This window comes from Haemaphysalis longicornis, unplaced genomic scaffold, assembly GCF_048455015.1.
Source record: "Haemaphysalis longicornis isolate Haplotype H1 unplaced genomic scaffold, Haemaphysalis longicornis Haplotype H1 scaffold_6, whole genome shotgun sequence".
NCBI lineage: Eukaryota > Metazoa > Arthropoda > Arachnida > Ixodida > Ixodidae > Haemaphysalis > Haemaphysalis longicornis.
Genome location: NW_027526407.1, coordinates 51900978 through 51922202, shown reverse-complemented (window position 1 = coordinate 51922202; position 21225 = coordinate 51900978). Strand labels below are relative to the sequence as shown.

The 21225-nt window shown below is 48.9% G+C and overlaps 1 protein-coding gene across 1 annotated transcript in view; it reads left to right on the top strand.

Moving 5' to 3' along the window:
- The window catches only part of LOC144142655 (uncharacterized), a 34588-nt gene extending 13708 nt beyond the window's left edge, over positions 1–20880 (top strand). The window contains exons 2-10 of the mRNA XM_077674308.1: positions 5585–5692; positions 7827–8167; positions 9560–9697; positions 11162–11432; positions 12567–12741; positions 13530–13783; positions 17413–17529; positions 17897–18046; positions 20435–20880. Coding sequence (XP_077530434.1) covers positions 5585–5692; positions 7827–8167; positions 9560–9697; positions 11162–11432; positions 12567–12741; positions 13530–13783; positions 17413–17529; positions 17897–18046; positions 20435–20493 — 1613 coding nt within the window. The 3' untranslated portion in view covers positions 20494–20880. The remainder of the gene's footprint in view (positions 1–5584; positions 5693–7826; positions 8168–9559; positions 9698–11161; positions 11433–12566; positions 12742–13529; positions 13784–17412; positions 17530–17896; positions 18047–20434) is intronic.
- Positions 20881–21225: the final 345 nt, after the last annotated feature.

Below are 21225 nucleotides of genomic sequence, written 5' to 3'. Positions count from 1 at the left end.
GAAGGCAGTCTTCTATCAATTTGCACATTCAAGTAATTTTTTTTCTTTTTTTTTTTTTCACTGTACGTTTCTTTCATGCAAATGTCTTGAAGCGCAAGATATTTGCTTGCACCTGGGCATGTTGCCAATTGGGGGGGGGGGCTTTTGATAAGACTAAGCAAATTATCATGGTCCCTTTGAGTTCGTCTTAACGGGAGTTCACTGTATATATATTTTATGCATGTGTATGTATATAAAATAACATAAAATATATTCTGAACCTGCCACGGTAGCTCAGCGGCTGAGATGTTGCGCAGCTGAGCCAATGGACGTGGTTTAGATTCCCGGCCGCGGCGGCTGCTTTTCTGATGGAGGCGAAAAGCGAAAACACTTGTGTGCCAAGATTTCGGTGCACGTTCAAGATCCCCAGGTGGTCAGAATTAATCCGGAGGCCTCCACTACAGTGGAGCTCATGGCCCAGACGTGGCTTCGGTGCTTAACCCCACAATCAATATATTCTGAGAGAATGATTATCTATTGTGGCAGCTGGGTTTCTCTCCCTCAGTTGAGACAGTGTGTCCCTCTCTCTCTCGTGGTAAACAGTGCACAGTAAGGGTTGACACGGGGACATTTGAAAAGCATTGGCTTCTATAGCTTGTTGTTGTGTGTAGCGGCAGTTGGCCCCTTCCTCACTTGACAATCAATAATTCTTTCGCTTGGTAAACAGTTGCAGTAGGTGCTGATCTGGGGGCTCATGAGATGCATTGACTTCTCATAGCTTGTTGTCGTCGTTTATAGTTATTGATTGATTGATTGTAATGTTTAACGCACTGACGCAACGCAGGCAATGAGGTGCGCCCTAGTGGAGGGCTCCAGATTAATTGTGACCACCCGGAGATCTTTAACGTGCGCCGAAATCTTGTTCACACGGGCGTTTTTGCTTTCCACCTCTATCAAAAAGCAGCCACCACGGCCGGGAATCGAACCCACATCCTTGTGCTCAGCAGCACAACACCTTAGCCAATGAGCCACCGCGGCGGGTCATTTATAGTTATGTAGACCACATTTATAGCAGGTTTCTTTTGCTTCAGGCGGCAAACCACAGCTTAGGGAGGCAAGGGGGGAAGTTTGACGATTGATTTTCTCCTTTTTAGGGCAAAAGTTTTGTTGCTACTATCAGTGTGCAATTCAGTGCAGTTAAAGTATTTGATGGCAGCTATCGTAATTGGGGTCCTTTTCATTGGACCCAAACCACAGAGCAAGATTGTACATAGGCCAAAACGGCTCATTGCGACAAGCGTAGGCGAGCGAGTGGATAATGTCACGATGAAAACCAATGCGGAATACAATGCTTCCAAACTGCGACGGCGAAGAAAAGGGTAACGGCATCTAATGGACAAAATGATAGCGGCCGCAATTCATTCTGAGGCTAAAGCAATAAAATGCTGATCGTGGCGGCCGTGCCGTTTCTTCTCCGACAACAGGTGCCTTAGCGAAGCGCTCGTGACGTTATCTGGCCGCCCTGGGAGCGTATAGGCGTTTCCTAGTCAGCACAGCCAAGCGACTCATGGCGCCATCTAGGGGCATATTTGGAGCTATGTCCACGTGCATGTGGCCCTCAATTTAATCGCTCAGAACCGCTTGGTCTCGTAGTGTAGTAGTTCCACTCCTGCGAAGCGAACATCCTAACCCAGGTTCAAATCTCGTTACCGCTTTTTTCATTTTCAAGGGTTTGTCATATTTGAATATTAACATTTATCACGCATGTAATCTATTTATCACATCTTTATGCATTATAAATGAGATTTCGAATATTTTTGTTGCCCTTTGGTCAGGTTCAGCTGCTGCTTCTTGTTTGTTTTTGCGGGTTTTCCCCTTTTAGGTCGGTTACGCCTGTTTCTGTTGAATATTTTTCTGCACCGTGGCTTGCAACCATTGCAGGTGTCCGTTTTGGCTGTTGTTTATTTCATTTCGGGTGGTTTGGTATGCTTTAGGTACTTTTATGCTGTGATACAACCCCCATAAGCAATCTCGAGTGACGGCTGGCTGTACTGACTAGGAAACGCATATACGGGCCCTGGGAAGCAACGTTTCCCCTCCTGTCTTATTCTTACTCAGTGACGAAAACCAAAGGGTTTTGATTGATTGATTGATTGTAGGGTTTAAGGTGCTGACGCAACGCAGGCGATGAGGTGCGCCGTAGTGGAGAGCCCCGGATTAATTTTGACCACCTGGGGATCTTTAACGTGCGCCGAAATCTCGTACACACAGGCGTTTTTGCTTTTCGCCTCCATCAGAAAAGCAGCCGCCGCGGCCGGGAATCGAACCCGCGACCTCGTGCTCAGCAGCGCAACGCCTTAGCCACTGAGCCACCGCGGCGGGTCCAAAGGGTTTTGCTATTGAGCTTCTGCTTTAGGGTACTGTAAAATTTAGTGATAATGGTATTGGCCGGTGGTGCAGTCATTTGTTGTCCACCGTTCGTAGGTGTTGCAAGAGATTCCGTCACTCCTTAAGAAAGCCTTTCCCAGAAAATTACAGTGAAAGTCTGTCTGTTCGCATTGTACACATACCAGCCACTCTGTGGTAAAACTTGGGCAAGTTTATTCGTTCATGCGTTATTGGCTTGAAGTGTAGGATGCGAGTTGAATGTATTATGGCTGACTAGAAATTTTCCATCCATAATTTTTCTAATAATGAAAAGATTTGCGTTTCCTATGACCCTGCTGTTTTTTGGAGAAGTAAAAGGAATTTGGTAACTTTGTTTGCCTTCTAGATTTTAGGCATGAAGTTGTTTGGTGTTCATTGAAATCTTAGGTGCAAAAGTGGTTGCGAATGATCAGAAGTGAGGGAGCTTTGGGTTTAGTGCCATCATAGAAGGGTTACTGAGCACAAGGTTGCTCAGTGACCATTCAATTAACCATTCATGGCTGGTGGTTTTCTAGTAGAGGTGAACAACAAAAACACCCGTGTTGTGGGTGTTCCGCCGCACATCAGTGATCCTTGGGTGATCGAAATTGACGCGTAGCCCGGGTGTATGGTAGTTTTGCTCAAAACTGCAATTTTAACTTTATTTTTGAGATAACTGCGTTACCTTTTAGTCTTACTTTGAGGACAAGTGCCCTGCTGTATTGTACACTTTTCGACATTCTGCTCCATTAAAATATTTTGATGTATAATTTGTTGCACGAGTCGGATGGGAAAGTGTACTTCAGTGTGGAAGCAATACAGAATTCAAAGCCGTGACTGTGCAGTTGTGCGTTTAGGAGTATGTGTTCTTTTTTAAAACGTTTACAACGCAGTGACAAAACATCCTTTTACACCTGGTACCATATCTAATGCCTGTGCATGTTTGTGTTTGTGTTTTAATGCGTGCGTAGGCACTGAATTGCTCATAAGAATATGTATTAGTGTGAGTGGATGTCGTGAAATGTAAGGACTATGCCCATGTTCAGCAATCAATACAACTTGTGGCAGGTGAAAGCGGCAGTCATCGTTTTTTTTTTTTTTGTGGAGTTGGTATAAAATGATAGCAGGCCTATTCTGTCGAGAAGTCTCTTGTTTTTACCGCACAAATTCTTATCCATCACTCGTAATCGATGAATTCAATTCCCAACTCATGTCGCCTTAGAGGCGATGTAATTGGGCGATGTAAGGCCATATAGTTGCTCGGCTGGGGCAATGTCCTTCGAGAAACCAGTTCTCGTTTTATTTGTGCCATTAAATGTGATGGTGCTTGTAGCAAGTTTCAAGCTGCGTATTTGCGAAAAATGGAGGCAGTTTTCTGTACCAGTGAACTAGAAGGTAATGCGAAGGCAAGACAACCGTTGGTCATTAAGGGTAACAGAGTGGGTCCCTAGAGAAGGGAAATGTTGTAGGGGGCGGCAGAAAGTTAGATGGGCAGATGAGATCAAGAAGTTTGCGGGGATAAATTAGTCGCAGTTAGCACAAGACCGGGCTAATTAGAGATTAATGGGAGAGGCCTTTGCCCTGCAGTGCGCGTAGATAGGCTGGGGATGATGATGAGATGGTAGCAGTCAATTGTTGGACTTACAAAGTGGGCATAACAAGTCATATCGGGTGGAAATGTCAACAACTCAGCTCTCTAGAAGTTATTTTTTAGTTTTAGTCCTTTAGAAGCATTCCTGGAGAAACTCTGCTGATCCTGGATACCACCTTGACTGCTTTAGTGAGCAACTGTAGTGAACTGTAGGGGTATGTAGTGAACTGTAGTGACCTTGACTGTAGTGAGCAAGAGAATTGAGAGGGGGGGAACAGCCGCACGCAGCTGTTTTGCCGGATTTCACCTCGCACCTTCCCGTGTGGCTGGAGTTCTTTGGGAACCTTATTTGTCGATCAACCCTTCATTTGTATTTCGTGCTGCTGCTCGCGAACATTGTAGCACTTTTCAAATGAATGCACCAAACACCAGCAAGAAAGGTAGCAGCGCCATCTCTTTTGGAGCAAATGAAACAGGCATAGGGGCGTGACCTGCCAGTGGGTGCCGCGGCACCTTGGAGATACACTAAATGGCCCCCGAGTGGGTCACCCCGCATGTAAAACGAGACCCCGAGAAAGCATGCCGCAGTGAACGAGTTAACAAAACGGAATTTTCACCTACCGGGGCAGCATTCTTGAGGCTTTACTCCTTGTAACAATGGTTCCCCTTATTGGTGCAAAGGGCGTGATACCAGTTCATGGGGGGCTGAAGCATCTTGTTCTAGCCAAGATAAAATGGTGGTGGTGTTCTGAATTGTGGTACAGCTGAACCTTGCTGTGACAGCAGAGCTGAAAAGTGGTCCAAGCCAATCGGTAATCAGGATCCCGCAAGAGCCCCCCGATACAAAAACGCAATATTTTAAGCTTCTAACCTACTATAAACAAGGTAACCCTTATCTTTCTCCTTGTGGTATTCCAAGCTCAATGAACCAGAGTGTGAAATGGGAATTTACGAAGGTTCATTTGACAAAACATGCCTTTGTCCCCCCCCCCCTTTTTTTTTTAAGGAAGGGTGTGATTTTAGTCTGGTGTCTATTCACAGCACTGAGCGGGATGAAGATTTCCACAGTGTCCACGAACAAAAAAGCCTTTTCTACTTGTGCAGTTTCGGACGCCGAGAATTTTTCCAAGTAGCTTCTTCTCAGCCCACTAGTCAAATATTTATTCGTTCTATCCGATAGTGCGCGTGGCTGTCACAGTTTCACTTTCGTTACAAAAGAATAAGTGTCATTGAAATGAAGCGTGACCAACCAAAGTTCGTATTTAGTTCGCATTAGCTGATAATTCGCTATATCAGTGTTGGTTATAGCAGGGTTCAACTGTAACCCCGGGGGAAGGTGTTTGTCCCGTGTGAGCGAAAATTATTTTTATTTGATTTTAAAATATCCAGGGTAAGGGCGACCACAAATCTGGGTGTTGAAGAGTGTCAGATGCAAGCTTCCTAAATTTGAACACGCAAACAAGCGGACAGTTCAAACAAGGTCTTTTTTTTTCTCGATGGCTTTGCAACTTGCTACGCATGTTAGCTGCTGCATCTTTTGATTGAAGGCTGTGCTGAGTGAGCCCCGCTGGACTCTCCAAGAGTATCTCCTCTGCTCCCTGTGTGCAGATGCGGACTTTGACTCGTACTGGGAGAATGAGTCCCGCAACAACAACCGCAACCGCATTCGAGTAGGCCGCCAGTACCAGGCCACCGTGCCTCCGCTGCTGAGGCCAGGTGAGTCGCTCTGTTTGCATGCTTGTTTGGTTGCTTATTGTGGGGTGTTTACGCGGCGATCTCTGATTTGTTTCGACTTGTTTTTCACCTCCTTTTAAGGACAACAGTGTAGAAGGCAACTCAGCAAAATGTTGCAATTCTGCACTAATGTTGAATACTTGCCTGCTCTGTCGTTGGATAGAACGGTTATTTTATTTGCACCTTGAACTTTGTTCTACATTCCCTTACCTCTTTGTGATCAACTTTTACGTTTTAGTTAATTAAGCCTTTTTGGACATTAGTCACTGGCAGTGGTTGGCAGGTGTGTGTTGTTGGCTGGTTGGCCCCTCGAGGATGCTTTCTATGTTTCTATGCAGGCAATTAATGGCAATGTACTCTGTAATCTGATTCACTGAATGTTGTAATACTGCGTCTTGCGTTCATTGATATACGCGCTTGGGGTATTTTATATCTGGCAGACCCATTGTGGTTCCTGCTTCCTAGCCATCTGTTTGGATGTCCATGTAAGCTGCATTTCTAGCGTGTTTTACTTGATTAATTTTGTGAACTGGAGCACGAGCTGGCCAGCTCACGGTCCGAGGACCATAAATGCCTCATCACTCGCACCTATGGCGCTGCGGAGGCTCGTGGCTTTCTGCACTGACAAAGATGGCCACTTTTAATGCTTAATATACGTTATCCAATTCAGTGGACAATTATTGGCATACGGCATTCTTCATGCTTCGTGGGAGAGGTAAACTACGAGGCATATGTTGCCAACACTCAGGAACTATCGTACAGGGAGGGGGGAAATCCCAGCATCATTTCTTTGAAGCGTCAACCATTAAACCTCCAGGAGCGCTGCAGCTTGCTAGTAGCCACTGAATTGCTAGTAGCCACCGAAGTGCTAGCTTGTGTTCCTGCCAGAAGTCTATGACTTGGCAACATATCAATGTCACGCTTTTGGTGTACTACCTAACTACAGTTGACTCTCAATAAACGGAACTTCAAGGGACCGGAAAAACTAGTTCCGTTTAACAGGAGTTCCGTTTACTGAGAGAGATGTTCTAAGGTGGAAATTTATGTGCGTACACACTTCTAAGGGCATTTCATGGAACTCTAACCACTAGAAAGTGACTGTGGCTGATAGTTTTCAGAAAGCGAGAAAACTACAAGAAGCGTAGGCACAGAATTCACAAAGTTGATTTGGCAACAATGAGTCGCTGTGCACTACAAAAATGCGTCAATTATTTTTGCTTGAGTCCTTGCAACTGCATCTTCACGGAGGCTAGAGGCCTCAACTTCGCGAGTGCTTACGAGCCACCGAATTTAGAAAACGGCAACGTGGTAATGAATGACGAATAGCACAACAATGGCACGAACGAGGCGACAGGAGGTGACCCCTGTAGCCTCGAGACAAAAAAATGCTTGAGACAAAAAAATGACAAGAAGTTGGGTATTGTTTTATGCAGCGCAGTTTTTTTTTCTTTCTAAAAACATATCCACTCGTCTACAACTTGAGCTCTGTCGAAAGAAGTGCACAGCCGTTGGTGAACAGAGCGAGAAAGGCATGGACTGCATGCGTCGTGCTGCTGAGCACAAGGACGCGGGTTCGATTCCCGGCCTCGGCAGTCGCTTTTATGATGGAGGTTAAGTCTGAGTCTGAGATTTAAGTCTGAGATTTCGACGCATGTTAAAGATCCCCAGGTGGTCTAAATTAATCCGGGGGAGCCCTCCACTACGCTGTGCCTCATAACCTGATTGATTGATTGATTGATTGATTGATTGATTGATTGATTGATTGATTGATTGATTGATTGATTGATTGATTGATTGTGGGGTTTAACGCGCCGACGAAACGCAGGCGATGAGGCGTGCCGTAGTGGAGGGCTCCGGAATAATTTTGACCACCTGGGGATCTTTATCGTGCACCGAAATCTCGTACACACGGGCGTTCCCGCTTTTCGCCTCTATCAGAAAAGCGGCCGCCGCGGCCGGGAATCGAACCCGCGACCTCGTGCTCAGCAGCGCAACGTCTTAGCCACTGAGCCACCGCGGCGGGTAACCTGTGTAGGTTCGGCGCATTAAACCCCATAATCAATCAGTCAGTGGACTGCATGCATGGTGTTCCTTCCCCCCTCGATTCCCCCGCCAGGGGAGAGTGATGGGCGTCGCCTGGAGGACCTGGAGACGCTGCGGTGGCGCCCCGAGAGCCTGTCGGAGCAGAGCATCGAGGAGTACCTGTCGATGGCCAAGGCGGTGAGCCTGTTTGCGCGCGCCATGGGCAAGTGGGGGCCCGAGGGGGGCCCCGAGTGCCTGCAGACGGCCCTCCGGGGCCTCTCGGACTTCGTGGCCTCCCACCACGGCTGCCAGCAGGACGCGGGCTGCCGGGTGGGCCAGCCCCCGCCCCCGCTCTGGACGCCCACCGAGGCCGGCCTGTTCGCGCGCGCCCTCGACGAGTGCGGCAAGAACTTCGGCGCCATCAAGAAGGACTTTGTGAGTGCTGCTGCTGGCGGTGGCCTCGCTCTTCTCTCTTTCGGGGGGGTGTCTTCCTCCCCGTGGTGCTTTTTTTCCTTTGTGTGGACAAGTACTTTCGTGTGTACGAGTACCTTTGTCTGGACAGGTACCTCGGTGCGTCCAGGTACCTTCGTGTGTGCAGTGCAAGTACCATGGTGTGTACAAGTACCTTGGAAGGATGCTCAAATTGTGTTGAGCCAAGTGCAGAGTCTGTTCTTCTTCTTCTTCTTCTTCTTCTTCTTCTTCTTCTTCTTCTCCTCCTCCTCCTCCTCCTCCTCCTCCTCCTCCTCCTCCTCCTCCTCTTCTTCTTCTGCTGCTTCTTTTTTTTTTTTTTTTTGCAAATGCTAACTGATGGTGATCCTGTATGCATGTAAAGTGGCATAAAGCTCGGCCAATACAAATGAATGAGAACAGCCGGAACTTTGGGATCATAAGGGAAGGCTTTGTGGAGGATTCTGGGTGACGGTTGAGAAGAGCCACTTGTTCTTGTTTGTGTGTGTACCTTGGATGTTTTGTGCTTGCATTGAAACAGTGTTATCAAGATTCAGTGCTCAGAGTTTGCTTGCATCAGTACTTTGGGTGCCAGTTTCTTTCGAGCCATGTGAAAGTTTCGGATTGGGCATACTCAAAACAATGCTTTCGAACTGTTTGTATCGAATGCACTGAGCAAAGTGCAGTTTTCACTAGTTTTTCAGAAAGCAATGACTGGTGCTGTGGTTGTGCGTAATTAAAAGCAGGTAAATGCTAGAGACGGTTAAAGTGAAATGGTCAGCAAGAACTTTGGTACAATTACAAGAGGTTCTTTGTGTGTTGTTGGGGCGAAAGAGGCACTTGCGGGGGCGTCTTCTTCTTGGCTGGGAACTTCGGTGGTATCTGACAGACCCGAAGCACTCCTGAAATGTAACAAAGTGCTACGCTTACTGATGATGGCATTTCTGTACATAATTAAAAACATGGAAAGGAAAGGAACAGTGCCAAAGGTAAGGACATGCATTCCGTAGTTTAGTTATGGGCTGTCGTACCCATTTTGCAAGGAATTGGGTGCGCATTGACCAGCCCAGACGAGCTTCAGTTTCAATTAGTACATCCAAAAGTCGTATTTTAGTAAATGAAGTCGCTAAAAAGGCGCTTGCTGGCAAAGTATGTGGGGAAAAAAAAAGGATTGCGGGTCTGATTTGCGTTAGCTTTGGCAGTGGTAATGAACCATGACATTGTTTTAATGTCTGAAAGTGCAGACTTTGAGTGCAGTGCTTATGCGGGTGAGGTTATGATAGGAAAACGAGATGTCTACTGGGTTGAGAGCAACGTCGCTTGCTTGCTGGAAGCTGTGGGAGATGATGACACGACCCACTTTTGGTCTCCTTCGTTCAGCTGCCTTGGAAACCGGTGAAGAGCCTGATCGAGTTCTACTACCAGGGGCGCCACCCCAAGCAGGAGCAGCCGGACAAAGCGGAGGAAGGGGCGGCCAGCTGCAGCGGAAGCCACTGCCCTTCCACCAACTGCATCAAGGTGGGGCCCATTTGGGACGCCGATCCTGTACCCTTCAAACAAGGTGTCCGCAGGAGAGGTAGCTTGACGGCGGGAACAGAGCAATGGAGGAAACTGCAGACTTATACCCCTGTCACACGGCAAATCTAATGTCATTAAAACTGAATGACATTAGTTGTTAATGACATTCAGTTTGACTGTGTCGGTCCACACGGCGAAAGAAATGAAAGTCATTTGATAGTGATAGCTGTTGCGATTAGCAAACTCGCAAAATCATTATGGTTCAAGTGTGTCTGGAATGTTTTCATACATAAAAGTTTCTTACAACGAAACAGGTAGTTCTTCTTTTTTTAATTAAAAAGAAGGAAATCGCCATTTTAGCCAACGTAAGTAGACATCACAAGCCGAGACAAGTCCGCGAAAAATCTGTATCGGGGTAACACACGCTTCTGGGACGAAATTTTTTTCTTTGTAAGTACTTGTTTGTCTTTCTTTATTTGAAAAACAATATGAATTGGAAAATATAAATTTACTGACAGTTTTTAAAAACGGCATTCCTTGGTTTATTACTGAATTTTCTTCTCTAGTGATGCGCCACTGCCGTCGAGGCCACTCATTTGGCCGCTGAGTGAGCTCCCCAACCTCATTTAGCTGCTACATGCCATTCGCCTCAAATGTCATTCGGTGTTCTAGAGTAGTGCCAAACTAATGACATTTAGAGCAAATGACATTTGCTCTAAACGTCATTAGATTTGCCTTGTGACTGGGGTATTACACTAGCGCAGGGCTTACGACTTGTTCACTGATGTACGCCACTAGACCACAAGAGGCCTGGTATACTGGGTGGGAAAGATACAGAAGAAGCAGTTTTCAGAGGTATTGCAGCTGTTTGTGACTGACCTTGCTAATTGAAAACGGCTCCCCTATCCTCTTCAGTGAAATTCTCTGCTATACAGAGCTGAAAGAAAGCATGCACGCACGCATTGGCATGACCAGCTGGTACGACGGTGACGTTGTACTCTAGCACGGTGAATCTGATCACTGTAGGATACATTTTGCACCAAGCTGAGCAGCACTGCTGAGGTGGTTGTGTGCGGTCGTCGCAACAAGGTTGTCCCGTTGACGGCGTGCTTTCTTCTGGAAAAGTGAGGGGCAAGGAGGGAGGGTGCACGCGAGTAGTGCGGTCTCTTGAGAAAGGAAGAGTGGCTTATTTATTGAACCGTTATTTGGTCTGCCCTGTTAAACCAGCAACTGTGAATCGTATCTACCTCCACAACAGGTAGCCGTTGAGCTGCGACTCATTGTGACTTGCTTGAAACCATACCAAGCCTTTGTGTGAAGAGGTGGTTTTTTTTTTTTTTCTTTTCTTTGCAAGCGTCCTTGGTCTAATTTCTGTTGATTGTGTGCCCTGTTATGGGCCTCTGTAGATGTCATACTGTTTGCCTGTTCGCTCACTGGGGGTGTATCGGATTGGCGTTGGTGCAGAAGGAGCCGGAGGAAGTCAAGCCCGAGCCGCCGGACACGCCGGAGGACGAGGAGGAGCTTCCGGCGGTGGCCGAGGAGCCCCTCCCTCCCCCTCCCTCCTCCTCCTCCTCGGAGCCCACCCCGATGGAGGAAGGGGGCAGCGGTGAAGAGGCCCGTGCCGGCCCTTCGCCTCCGTCGGGACCTGAAGTGAAGCCCATGCGCGCCAAGCCCCTCAAGGCCCCCGACGAGGCGGCCTCCGTGGCACCCGTCGGGTCCCTCAAGTTCTTCCTGGGTAAGGGAGGCAGAGCATCATCTCAGTGTTAAACAATGTGCAATTGCATTGTGATCAGTGCGTTCCTGGGCTTAAAGGGCCCATTGATATCGAATGCCACCTTGTTCTATTTGGAAGAACTAGCCCACGGTACCTAGCCACTAAAAACGTTTTTCAAGCGAAGCTTGTATTGCTTGACTTGAGTCGCCGTCAATTTTGCTGTTGCAGTCGTGCACCAAAACTCTGTCGTGACCTCCCTCCCTCCCCCACCTTCTGACCCGCAGCTGGTGGTTGTAAAACTCCCCTGCTGCCACAAGTGGCATGCTGGATCTTTAACAGAAAAACGGGTAAAATAAAAATGGCAAAAAGTTAAAGTAAACAAGAACTGGTAGCACCGCCCGAGTTCATTAGTTGGCTGGGAAAATAAAATGTAATGTGTAAAAAAAGCCTAATTATTAACAAAAAAACATAATTGGAAATATTGAACACCCGCCATCAGGCCACCACTGCATGTCTCGTGGCGAGGACCACTGGTAGAGCCATGCGAATGAGCGTAGCAAACACGTGCCAACGCACTCGTCCGGGCCATGCCACCTGCAGAAAGCGGGTGTTGGGTTGGGAAATGTCTAGGGTTGGGGCGTGGTGGGTCAAACATTGGGCACTAGTTTGACGGGGATCGGTTTACAGTTCTAATCAAGGGATTGGTTTATGGCTTCGCAGGACTAATGGGGAACGTGGCTCTTAAAGCAGCTTCTTTTAATTTTGAAGTACATTTTGTGAAACTTGTCAGTCTTGCTCTGCTTTTTCCCCACTGATTTGAAGTGTGCCACTATATTTTGAGTCGGTCAGTTATTTCCCAAGATGATTAGAGATAATTAGCCATTTTTGGAGGAACAATAGACACAACAGTGTTAGCCATAGAACTGTAGTCTTTATATGTCGCAGTACTATGAACCCTGGTGATGTCGGTTTTTTGATGCATCGCTTGGAACTAGTTTTACAGCTTATTAAACTTCGGTGTTTGAAATGGGAATTCAAAATGGTTCCTTGCCACTGGTACTACCAAATGAAAACGGATGCTGCATTTAATCTGGCTTGGGGCTTGGCTTGGCTTGGTTTGAAGTGGCTTGTGTTGACCCTCCTGTGTCCGTGCAGGGGGTCGACTGGTGCTGAAGCTGAGTGCGCAGGAGGGGGGTGCCTGGGTTGAGGCTCAGGACACCCCCCGGCTCGGCCGGCCGCGCCAACCGCCGTCGGACGACGCGAGTGACGACGACGAGGGGGCGCTAGGGTCCTCCTCTGCCGCCGGAGGGGGCACAACGCCACCACTGAGGTAACCATCCTTTTCTCGTGCCGTTCGTCAAACGCGACATGCTTCTCTTACACTCTCTGGTGCCTTGCCTGCAGTGCTAGTGCTGGCACCACTCCGTGCTGTTGCATTGTGTGCTGCCGAGCCCAAGGACGCGCGTTCGATTCCCGGCCGCGACGGCCGCTTTTCTGATAGAGGCGAAAAGCGAGAACGCCTGTGTGTTTGAGATTTTGGCGCACGTTACAGATCCCTAGGTCGTCAAAATTAATCCGGAGCCCTCCACTGTGGCGTGCCTCATCACCTGTGCAGCGCTGACGCATTAAACCTTATAATCGATTGATTGTATCTGATTAAACATGCCGATGCAACGCAGGCGATGAGGTGCACCGTAGTTGAAGGCTCCGGATTAATTTTGACGACCTAGGGATCTGTAATGTGCGCCAAAATCTCAAACACACGGCCGTTTTTGCTTTTTGCCTCCATTAGAAAAGCGGCCGCCGCGGCCGGGAATCGAACCCGCATCCTCGTGCTCGATGGCACACAACGCCTTTGCCACTGAGCCACCGCGGTTGGTAAAAACCTCACAACCATCAATGCATTGTGGTCTTTGCTGAAATGAGGAAAAACCGAGCCAGCTGTGCCAAATTCATTTTATGCTAATTTTATGTTTGTGCACGTGAATGTCACGTGTCACACAGAGTGCTTTGTAAAAGAAAGTTGTCCTCCTAAGAAAATTTTTTTAGAGATTGCAATGGAAGGGCTGTTGAAGGGGTGAGTAAACGCGTGCGCGCAAACGCCTTGTGTTTCTGCAGAGGCAGCTCCCGGTGTACGTCGTGGCCCGAGACGGCGCCACTGACGCCGTCGGGCAGCGTGGCCTCGACGTCGCGCATGGCCACGCCCGAAGACAGTGCCTCGGGGGGCGGCTGCAACAACACGAACAACAGCACGGAGGACGACGAGGACGCCGGGGACGACGACAGCAACCCCCACCGGCCCCCGTCGGCCTCCCGAGCCGCACCCTCGCCCAAGTGCCCCCCTCCGCCACCCCAGGCGCCACCCCCGCTGGGTGAGTGGACGACAGGGCCCCGCTTGGGCCAGGGTTCAAAGGTCAGAGTTTTCGGGGCATTTTACATGCCGAGGCTACGCCTGAAATATGAGACGCACTCCGGATTAATTTCGACCACCTGGGGATCATTAAGGGGCACATGGGTCTTTGATCAAACACTTTATTTTTACAGTTGTGGCGATAAAAATTGTGGGACACGCGTAGTTTTTCATTCTGGCTGCAGATATAAAATTTGTTCCTGTAAAATCACTATACCGTATTTATTCAAATCTAGGCCGGCCCCTATTCTAAGCCGACCCCCAAAGGTCCGAAGCCACGAAAAAAAAAAAAAAAGAACTTACCTCGAATGTAGGCCGAACAAAAAGGCGAGGTCAGCGTTCACAAAAACAAAACACGTTTATTGAACATGAAGATGCGGTGCTCATTCTGAGTCATCATCGCTGCTAGCCTCTGAATGCCATCCTCGTTGCGGTGCACGCAAATGTCCTCACCCATTGCCTCCTCCAACGACGGACATTTTTTTCATCTATCCTGAAGCCCCGCCCGGCTTGAACGTTCGACGACAACTCCGTGGCTAAAACAACTTTTATTTTAAAAGTGGCACTATAATGGCGCCGCTTGTTTGGTGCCATTGCGCTGTCAAAACCAAACGCCACACCGCACGCAGGCCACTATCCGCACAGTTCAAAATGGCGGCATCGCCCCCAGCTATGGCCCCTTAAGTGGCTACTGGCTTGTCTAGTAATGGCTGCAATACTTTCTTTTCTGGGTGGCGCTAGCTGCGCGCCACTTCCCTCAATTTCACTTGGAAATTGGCGCGTGTTTCAAAATCCTCGAATCCAAGCCGACCCTGGAGTTTGATATACTGTATTTACTCGCGTAATTTGCGTACTTTTTTTTTTCGCGAATTTAGGCCTCAAAAAAGGGGTGTGCAAATTACGCGGGTATATTGCGAAAAGTCCAAGATAACGTGTAAACGGTCCTAACGCGGACTGTACAAATAAGAGAAAATCGAGTATGATAGCAAAAGCGAACAATACTCGTTTATTTAAACGCATACACAGTCAAAAGTACACAGTCAAAAGTACCTACAAAAGTCCAGTCTGGTTGTGGTCTAGTCGGAATCGCCCGTCGAGAAATCCGACTCCGAGTCGTCGTCACGGCCGCCATCACTGCCTCCCAAAGCGCATCGTCCTCCGTTCCGTCGAGTGCATTCGACAGCCCCGTCTTTTTGAAGCTGTGCTCCATGATGCTGGGTGAGACCATGTCCCACGCTGCCACGATCCACTCGCAGACCGTCTACAGTGGCGGTCGCTTTATCCTCCCAGTGGGAGTGAGCCCGTGCTCTCCGCTGGCCATCCACTCAACGTACATCTTGCACACGTAGTCCTTGAAGGGTTTGTTGACCGACACATCCAAGGGCTGCAGGACAGATGTTAGGCCACCCGGAATAACGGCCGGGTGGGTCCGCATGTCGCACAACTTCTCCTTCACACTCTCCACAAGATGCCCTTTGAAGCTGTCGAGCACCAACAGCGATGGCAGTCGCAGCAAAGCCCCCGGTCTCTTGCCCCAGACAGTGGCGATCCAGTCCTGCATCAGCTCCTCGTTCATCCACCCGTTTGATGACGAAGGGCGGGAGTTTGCGGCCATCCGCTGTCACGGCAAGCATCACCGTGCAGTGTTGTTTTTCGCAGCCAGTGGTCTTGATGGGCACAGACGAGACGCCTTTCTCACTCACTGTGGTGTTGGGCGGCATGTCGAACGTCAGTGGCGTTTTGTCAGCGTTCACAACTGGGACATGATGAAGTTCCCCGTTCGGCGTAATCCAATCACGAAGCGGTGAAACAACACAATTTTCTCCTCGTAGGCCTGCGGTAACCGCTGGCAAAGGGTCGTTCTCTGTCTGAGAGACAGTTGGTGGTGTCTCATGAAGTTCGTCACCCAGCCTCTGCTCGCCTTGAATGCCGCAGCAGGGATCCCTTTCTCGTGCGCAATCTTCCTTGCTTCAAACTGTAGCATCTCGCACGACATGGCAAGAGAGGACGACCTCATCTGTCGAACATACTTCAACAGCTCTTCTTCCACGGCAGGAAACTTTCCTTGCTTTGGTCCCCGAAACACCCTCCTTCCAGGTTTGGTATTTTGGAGGGAACTCTTCTGCTTCTTCCAATACCGCACGTGGCTCTCGTTCACGTTGAAGTGCTTTGCGGCGGCACGGTTCCCTTTTTTTCTCAGCAAACTCAATGACACTGAGTTTGAGTTTCGCCGTATTGTTATTGTAGCCCATCGCTACTGTAGCAAAAGGTGACTGACTGACAGCGAAACGTGAACACAAAGGGAGGATTCCGTCGCAGCGCGTACACAGGAAACAGGCAGAGGATTCTCTCGCAGCACGAACGCAGGAAAGAAGAGGCGGCAAGGCGACACGGCGGCAGGGCTGATACGCCCTCTCACACCTCCGATGCAGAAATTAGTGCTTCCGACTCCGCGTCTGCCTTTGTGTGTGTTGTGTGCGAGTTCTCACGGCGCAAAAGAAAGGAAAGGAGGAGGAAGGCACACACTCGAGCAGTTTCGACTCCCAGCGGAAGGACAAGAGGAAGGGTGTGCATGTGTCGTGAAGGGCAGAGCAGGGGAATGTAGCCGGGTAGGGCACCTGGATGTTCCTCCTCTCCTGCGCTCCGTCACGGAGGGGCGGAGTGGAGGCGCACCGAGACACGGAGAAGGGAAGAAGTGAGAAAAGAAGGAAGGGACTATTGGCGCGCAGCATCGTGTATCACTGCTCTCCCATGCGCCATGCCGCCGTCCAAAGCGTGCTTGTTTATGCGCACGAGCCAATGGGTTCTCTTGGGCGAGACAGGGAGCACAAAATATGCGAGTAAAATTTTTTTTCTCTAAACTTGGAAAAAAACTTAAGGGTGCGCAAATTACGCGAGGGCGCAAATTATGCGAGTAAATACGGTATCAGTATTTCAAAAAAACTATTGGCTTAGATTCAAATAAATATGGTATTTCAATTTTTTATTTTTATGTTTGATTTGTTGACAGCCTTTGTAAAAAAACTGCTGGAGGGATGCAGCTGAACAAGGTACCAGTGAACTGTGCACAAATCAAGGAGTGCAACAAGATGAACATTATCATTCTATCTGGTCCAAAGCCGAAGTTGCAACCGTTTGAAGTTTGGGTATAACAGGTGGGAGCCAGGAAAACCGGTTTTGCCTTCCAGGACCAAACTGTTTAGAGGTACTAATGAATGCCTGGTGACGCACTTTTCTGATGGAGGTGAAAAGCAAAAATGCCCGTTGCGTATGAGATTTCGGCGCACGTTAAAGATCCCCCGGTGGTCAAAATTAATCCGGAGCCCTCCACTACGGCGCACCTCATCGCCTGCGTTGCATCGTCGCGTTAAATCCTACAATCAATCATCAGTGCCTGGTGACGAGTGCAAACAGGCATGGAGAGAGCTTCTGTCTGCCTTGGCGATACGTAAAACATAGAAACATGTTTCTTCCAAAACTGTCCGGCTGTGCCCGTATGAATGGATATTTCCAAAGTGGCTTCCTGCATAGCAGCATATAGTGCTGTGGTGGCTTGCGAGTGGTTGAACGCTTACACTTCCTTGCACCCAGGGCCCCCTCCTCCAGCCCTGAACTTGACCCTGCGTAGCCCAGTGCAACCCCGGAGCCAGAGCGCCTCCAACTCGCCTCCGCCGCTGCTCATGCCCCAAGGGTCGCCGCTAGCGGATGGTGAGCGCGGCGTTGTCTTCTGTTTTCTGTCGACGCTCTTTTGAATTCCCTTCCTTGAAACTTTTGGAAAAAAGCGCTGTGAGCTTGCTCAGTGCGGAGTCCTCCTTGCTGGAATCACACCCATCCTTCTGTGGACGAAGAAACGTAGCCGGAGGCGTCACTGTCTCGCTCTTTCTCGCTGCTGACTCTTCGAAGCGGCGTTGCTACAAGCGGGTGGTGTCCTTGAATGCTCGGTGGGCTGTGTGAATTGTGTGCATCCTGCTAACATTTCGTCTGTCCTGTTTGTCATTTTGGACTGCTCAAAGCAGCTGTGAACGGGCAAATAAGAGAAACTAATTGTCGTTTCTTTGCCCTCCCTTTGCCTTAGGCTGTGTAGAGCGCTGTCGCCCAGTGGGCTGGCGTGGCGGCCGCCTGGCCGCCGGAGTGCCTTTCCTGGCGCCCCTGTTTGCCGCCAGCCAGTGCTGCCCACCCGCAGCCACCGCCGCCTCCTTGGTGACCCCGGCCACCTCCGGCGCAGGTGACTAGCCAACCGACCACCCTCCTTCCATCCTCTTTGCTGGGAAGAACAGTTTCAGGGGGCGCCAGGGGTTGCCGAGTCCATCTACCTCATTGGATTGCGACTTTTTTGGGTCTCAACGGAGCAGTTTTGCTACCTGCTCGAGTCTTGTGGGAATTTACTAAGGTAGCTGCGAATGGTCCATGCCTCCATGTAAGAGACTCTCAAGCACCTGAGAAACACTTTGGGTTCCTTGGCACGACAGAGCGGCCCCTGCAACAGGATAGTGAGTGAGCCAGCGCACTTGAGTGGGCTCCCCAGTAGGGATGGTGAGTGGGAGCTTACGCGGCTTGCGCAGCCCTGTGCAGCTTGTGCAATGTGTGCGAGCTTTCGATGTTCAGTTGCCTGTTGGGTATAATGATGAGTAGTGCTAGCATGGTCCGGGTTGCAGTTTTGTAGAGCGAACGATTTGTGAAGCAAGAGCCTGCTGCTGGCTTTCACTGAGTTTTTGGTGTGATCTTGGAAATGCCCAAGGGAGTTTCTGGAACATAAGGCCTGTTACAACTACTGGGGTGTGTGACACGCACCTATGACAGCTTTATAGGGAAGAAGAAAAAACTCCAAACTCCCGAGTGGGAAATGCCAGGTAATGCATAAGCATATCTTGCAGGGGCTCGTCTCTCGCTATGCTATACCTTACTCAAATTTGCTTTGAAGGCCACAAGCTCTAGGGCCTTATTGAATACCCCATATGGTTGACGTATACTTATGCAGCGCAGCATGTTACGAGTTATGAATGTATGTACAGACAGGTTTTTGGAAAAAAAAAAAGGAAAGTTGGCGAGGGGAGTGCTGCAGAAAAAATGGACGAGCCCAATGAACCAACTGACAACAGTGCTGTTTGTACTTTTTTTGCAGTACATCAGTCGTCCCCGTTTTATATCGATGTGCACGTTAACGAGTGTTATTACAACTGCCATTACATCCTTTTACTTACCGTATTGCCTTCCCCTCTATCTCGGTAGGCGCAAGAGGTGGTCTTTGTGGCCTATGACCAAGGGTGCGTTCCAATTCACCCTTTAGACAGCTTCGTTGCCGTCTTCGCGGACAGTACGCCATGTTAAGCCCCGTTCCAATTCGAACAAGGCAGTCAACGAAGACTGCTTCGCGGATACATTATCGAAGTCAGCAACGATGCAGGCTACCTTCCTTTCCAAACTATCAAGTGATGGCAGAGCTACCCTTTTGCGTAATAATGTTGTTCCAAACTAGCTTGTTCTTCTATTGGAGTCTTTAATATAACTTACTGGTAGTAAAGATGATTTTGTTTAATTTTTAATTTATGTAATGTTTATAATAATAAGACCTGTGGCTTGTGTTCCTCAACGTGTCTGCTACGAGGTTGTCGTCTGCATTGCTGTGTTCGTGACCTCTGCGCCATTCCAATTCTTATTCCTTTAGACATCTAGTTCGACTGCTTTGCAAGCTGTCCACCAAGCTGTCCGCGAATTGGAACGCAGCCCAGCTCATTAAGACTCGTGTCGTAAGCTGCTGCATTGTTAAAGGAGCCATGAAGAGAGAATACAACTTCGCGTAATTTGAAAGAACTAGGATTCAGTATCTCACTCAGCTCCATTACAGTCACAAAAGATGTTTTTTTAACGAAAAAAAAAAGCAAGAAGTATTTAAAAACTTTCAAATTTTGCGCCACAGTGACGTGTTATGCGCAAGAATGACATCATACGGGCCAACAATAAAACATAATTTTCAGTGCGTTAACTGCACGTTAGCATTCAAGTGATGCGGTCAAATGGAACTAGAGGCCCCATTACAGACGTCCAGTCATGTGTCGTCGCGACAGGTCCGTTAGGCGGCCGCCAATCGCACAAACAAGGTTCCGTGACGTCGTAGAAAAGTTGCGGGAAATTGGCTAGGGGGTCGCGATTGCTTCACACGTTTTCTTTCATATCCTTGTTATTTGTTCAAAGATTGCGACGATATTGGTATCATGGTTATCGCTGCAGCGGCTGCTTTTCTGATGGAGGCGAAAAGCAAAAACGCCCATGTGTCCGAGATTTCGGCGCACATTAAAGATCCCCAGGGGGTCAAAATTAATCCGGAGCCCTCCACTACGGCGCGCCTCATCGCCTGCGTAGCGTCGGCGCGTTAAACCCTGCAATCAATCAATCAATCATGGTTATCGGGACTAAGCAGTGTCACTAATAAACCCAACTTTTATTTTGTCTTCATGGCTCCTTTAATCGCTTCAACGAGCTGTGCACATGTCAGTGTGGATAGGCGTGACTGAAAAACTTTCGTAACGAGGCCTTTGTCCTGCCGTAAATACAAACGGAGTTGTGATAGTGATGATGATGATGACCGCCTCTTCCAACCTGTCCTTCCGCGCAGCCGACGGGCCGTTGGATCTGTCTTCCCCGGTGGACACCAAGAAGCTGGTGCCAAAGTGACCTGGCCGCCTCCCCCCGCACAGCACAGCAGGCAGCCGACAAGTGCCCCCCGTGCGTTGTGGCGGTGATGATGATGATAGCGGCGGCAACATGTGCAATGACTCCTCCTCGAAACCGTGTACATACAGCCTTCCTATTTATTGGCCGACCAGTTTGGCAACCATCCGGGCAACAAGCAAGCTGCCTGCCCTCCCCCCCCCCCCCCCCTTTCTCTAAAGCTCCCCCTCGACGCCTCCCCCTTTTTTATGTGTGTTTTTGTGCGCCCAAGGTTCCTAGCAGGTTTTTTTGTAAGTAGGCATTCACAAGAGATGCAGGTTTCTAGAGACAAAGCTACAAGCGACCATTGAAGAAATAAACGTTCCTGCCGGTCTGAATGGAACAACAACGCCCGGTGTTGCAGGCTCGTTTCTTGCCGAGATTTTCTTTCGCGGGTTCTGGGGAAGTCTCTAGCGTGAACCAGTTTTGCAAAGTATGGGTCTGTGTGCCTTTTTTGTGGGCCAGGCTGCCCGGGGAATTGTGTACTTGTGGACGAACCTGTAAGCTTAATGCATAAAGTAATAGTAGTTAAAACATTTTTATAGTAAACTTATAGCGAGTTGAGGCACTGTGAGTGCTTTGCCCCGTCTCGAGATATTGGCGCGCATTAAAGATCCCATGTAGTCAAAATTTAATCCGGAGCAGCTTCGGAGCGTTAAAGGGACCCTGCAACACTCTTTGAGCAGTGCAAGTAAA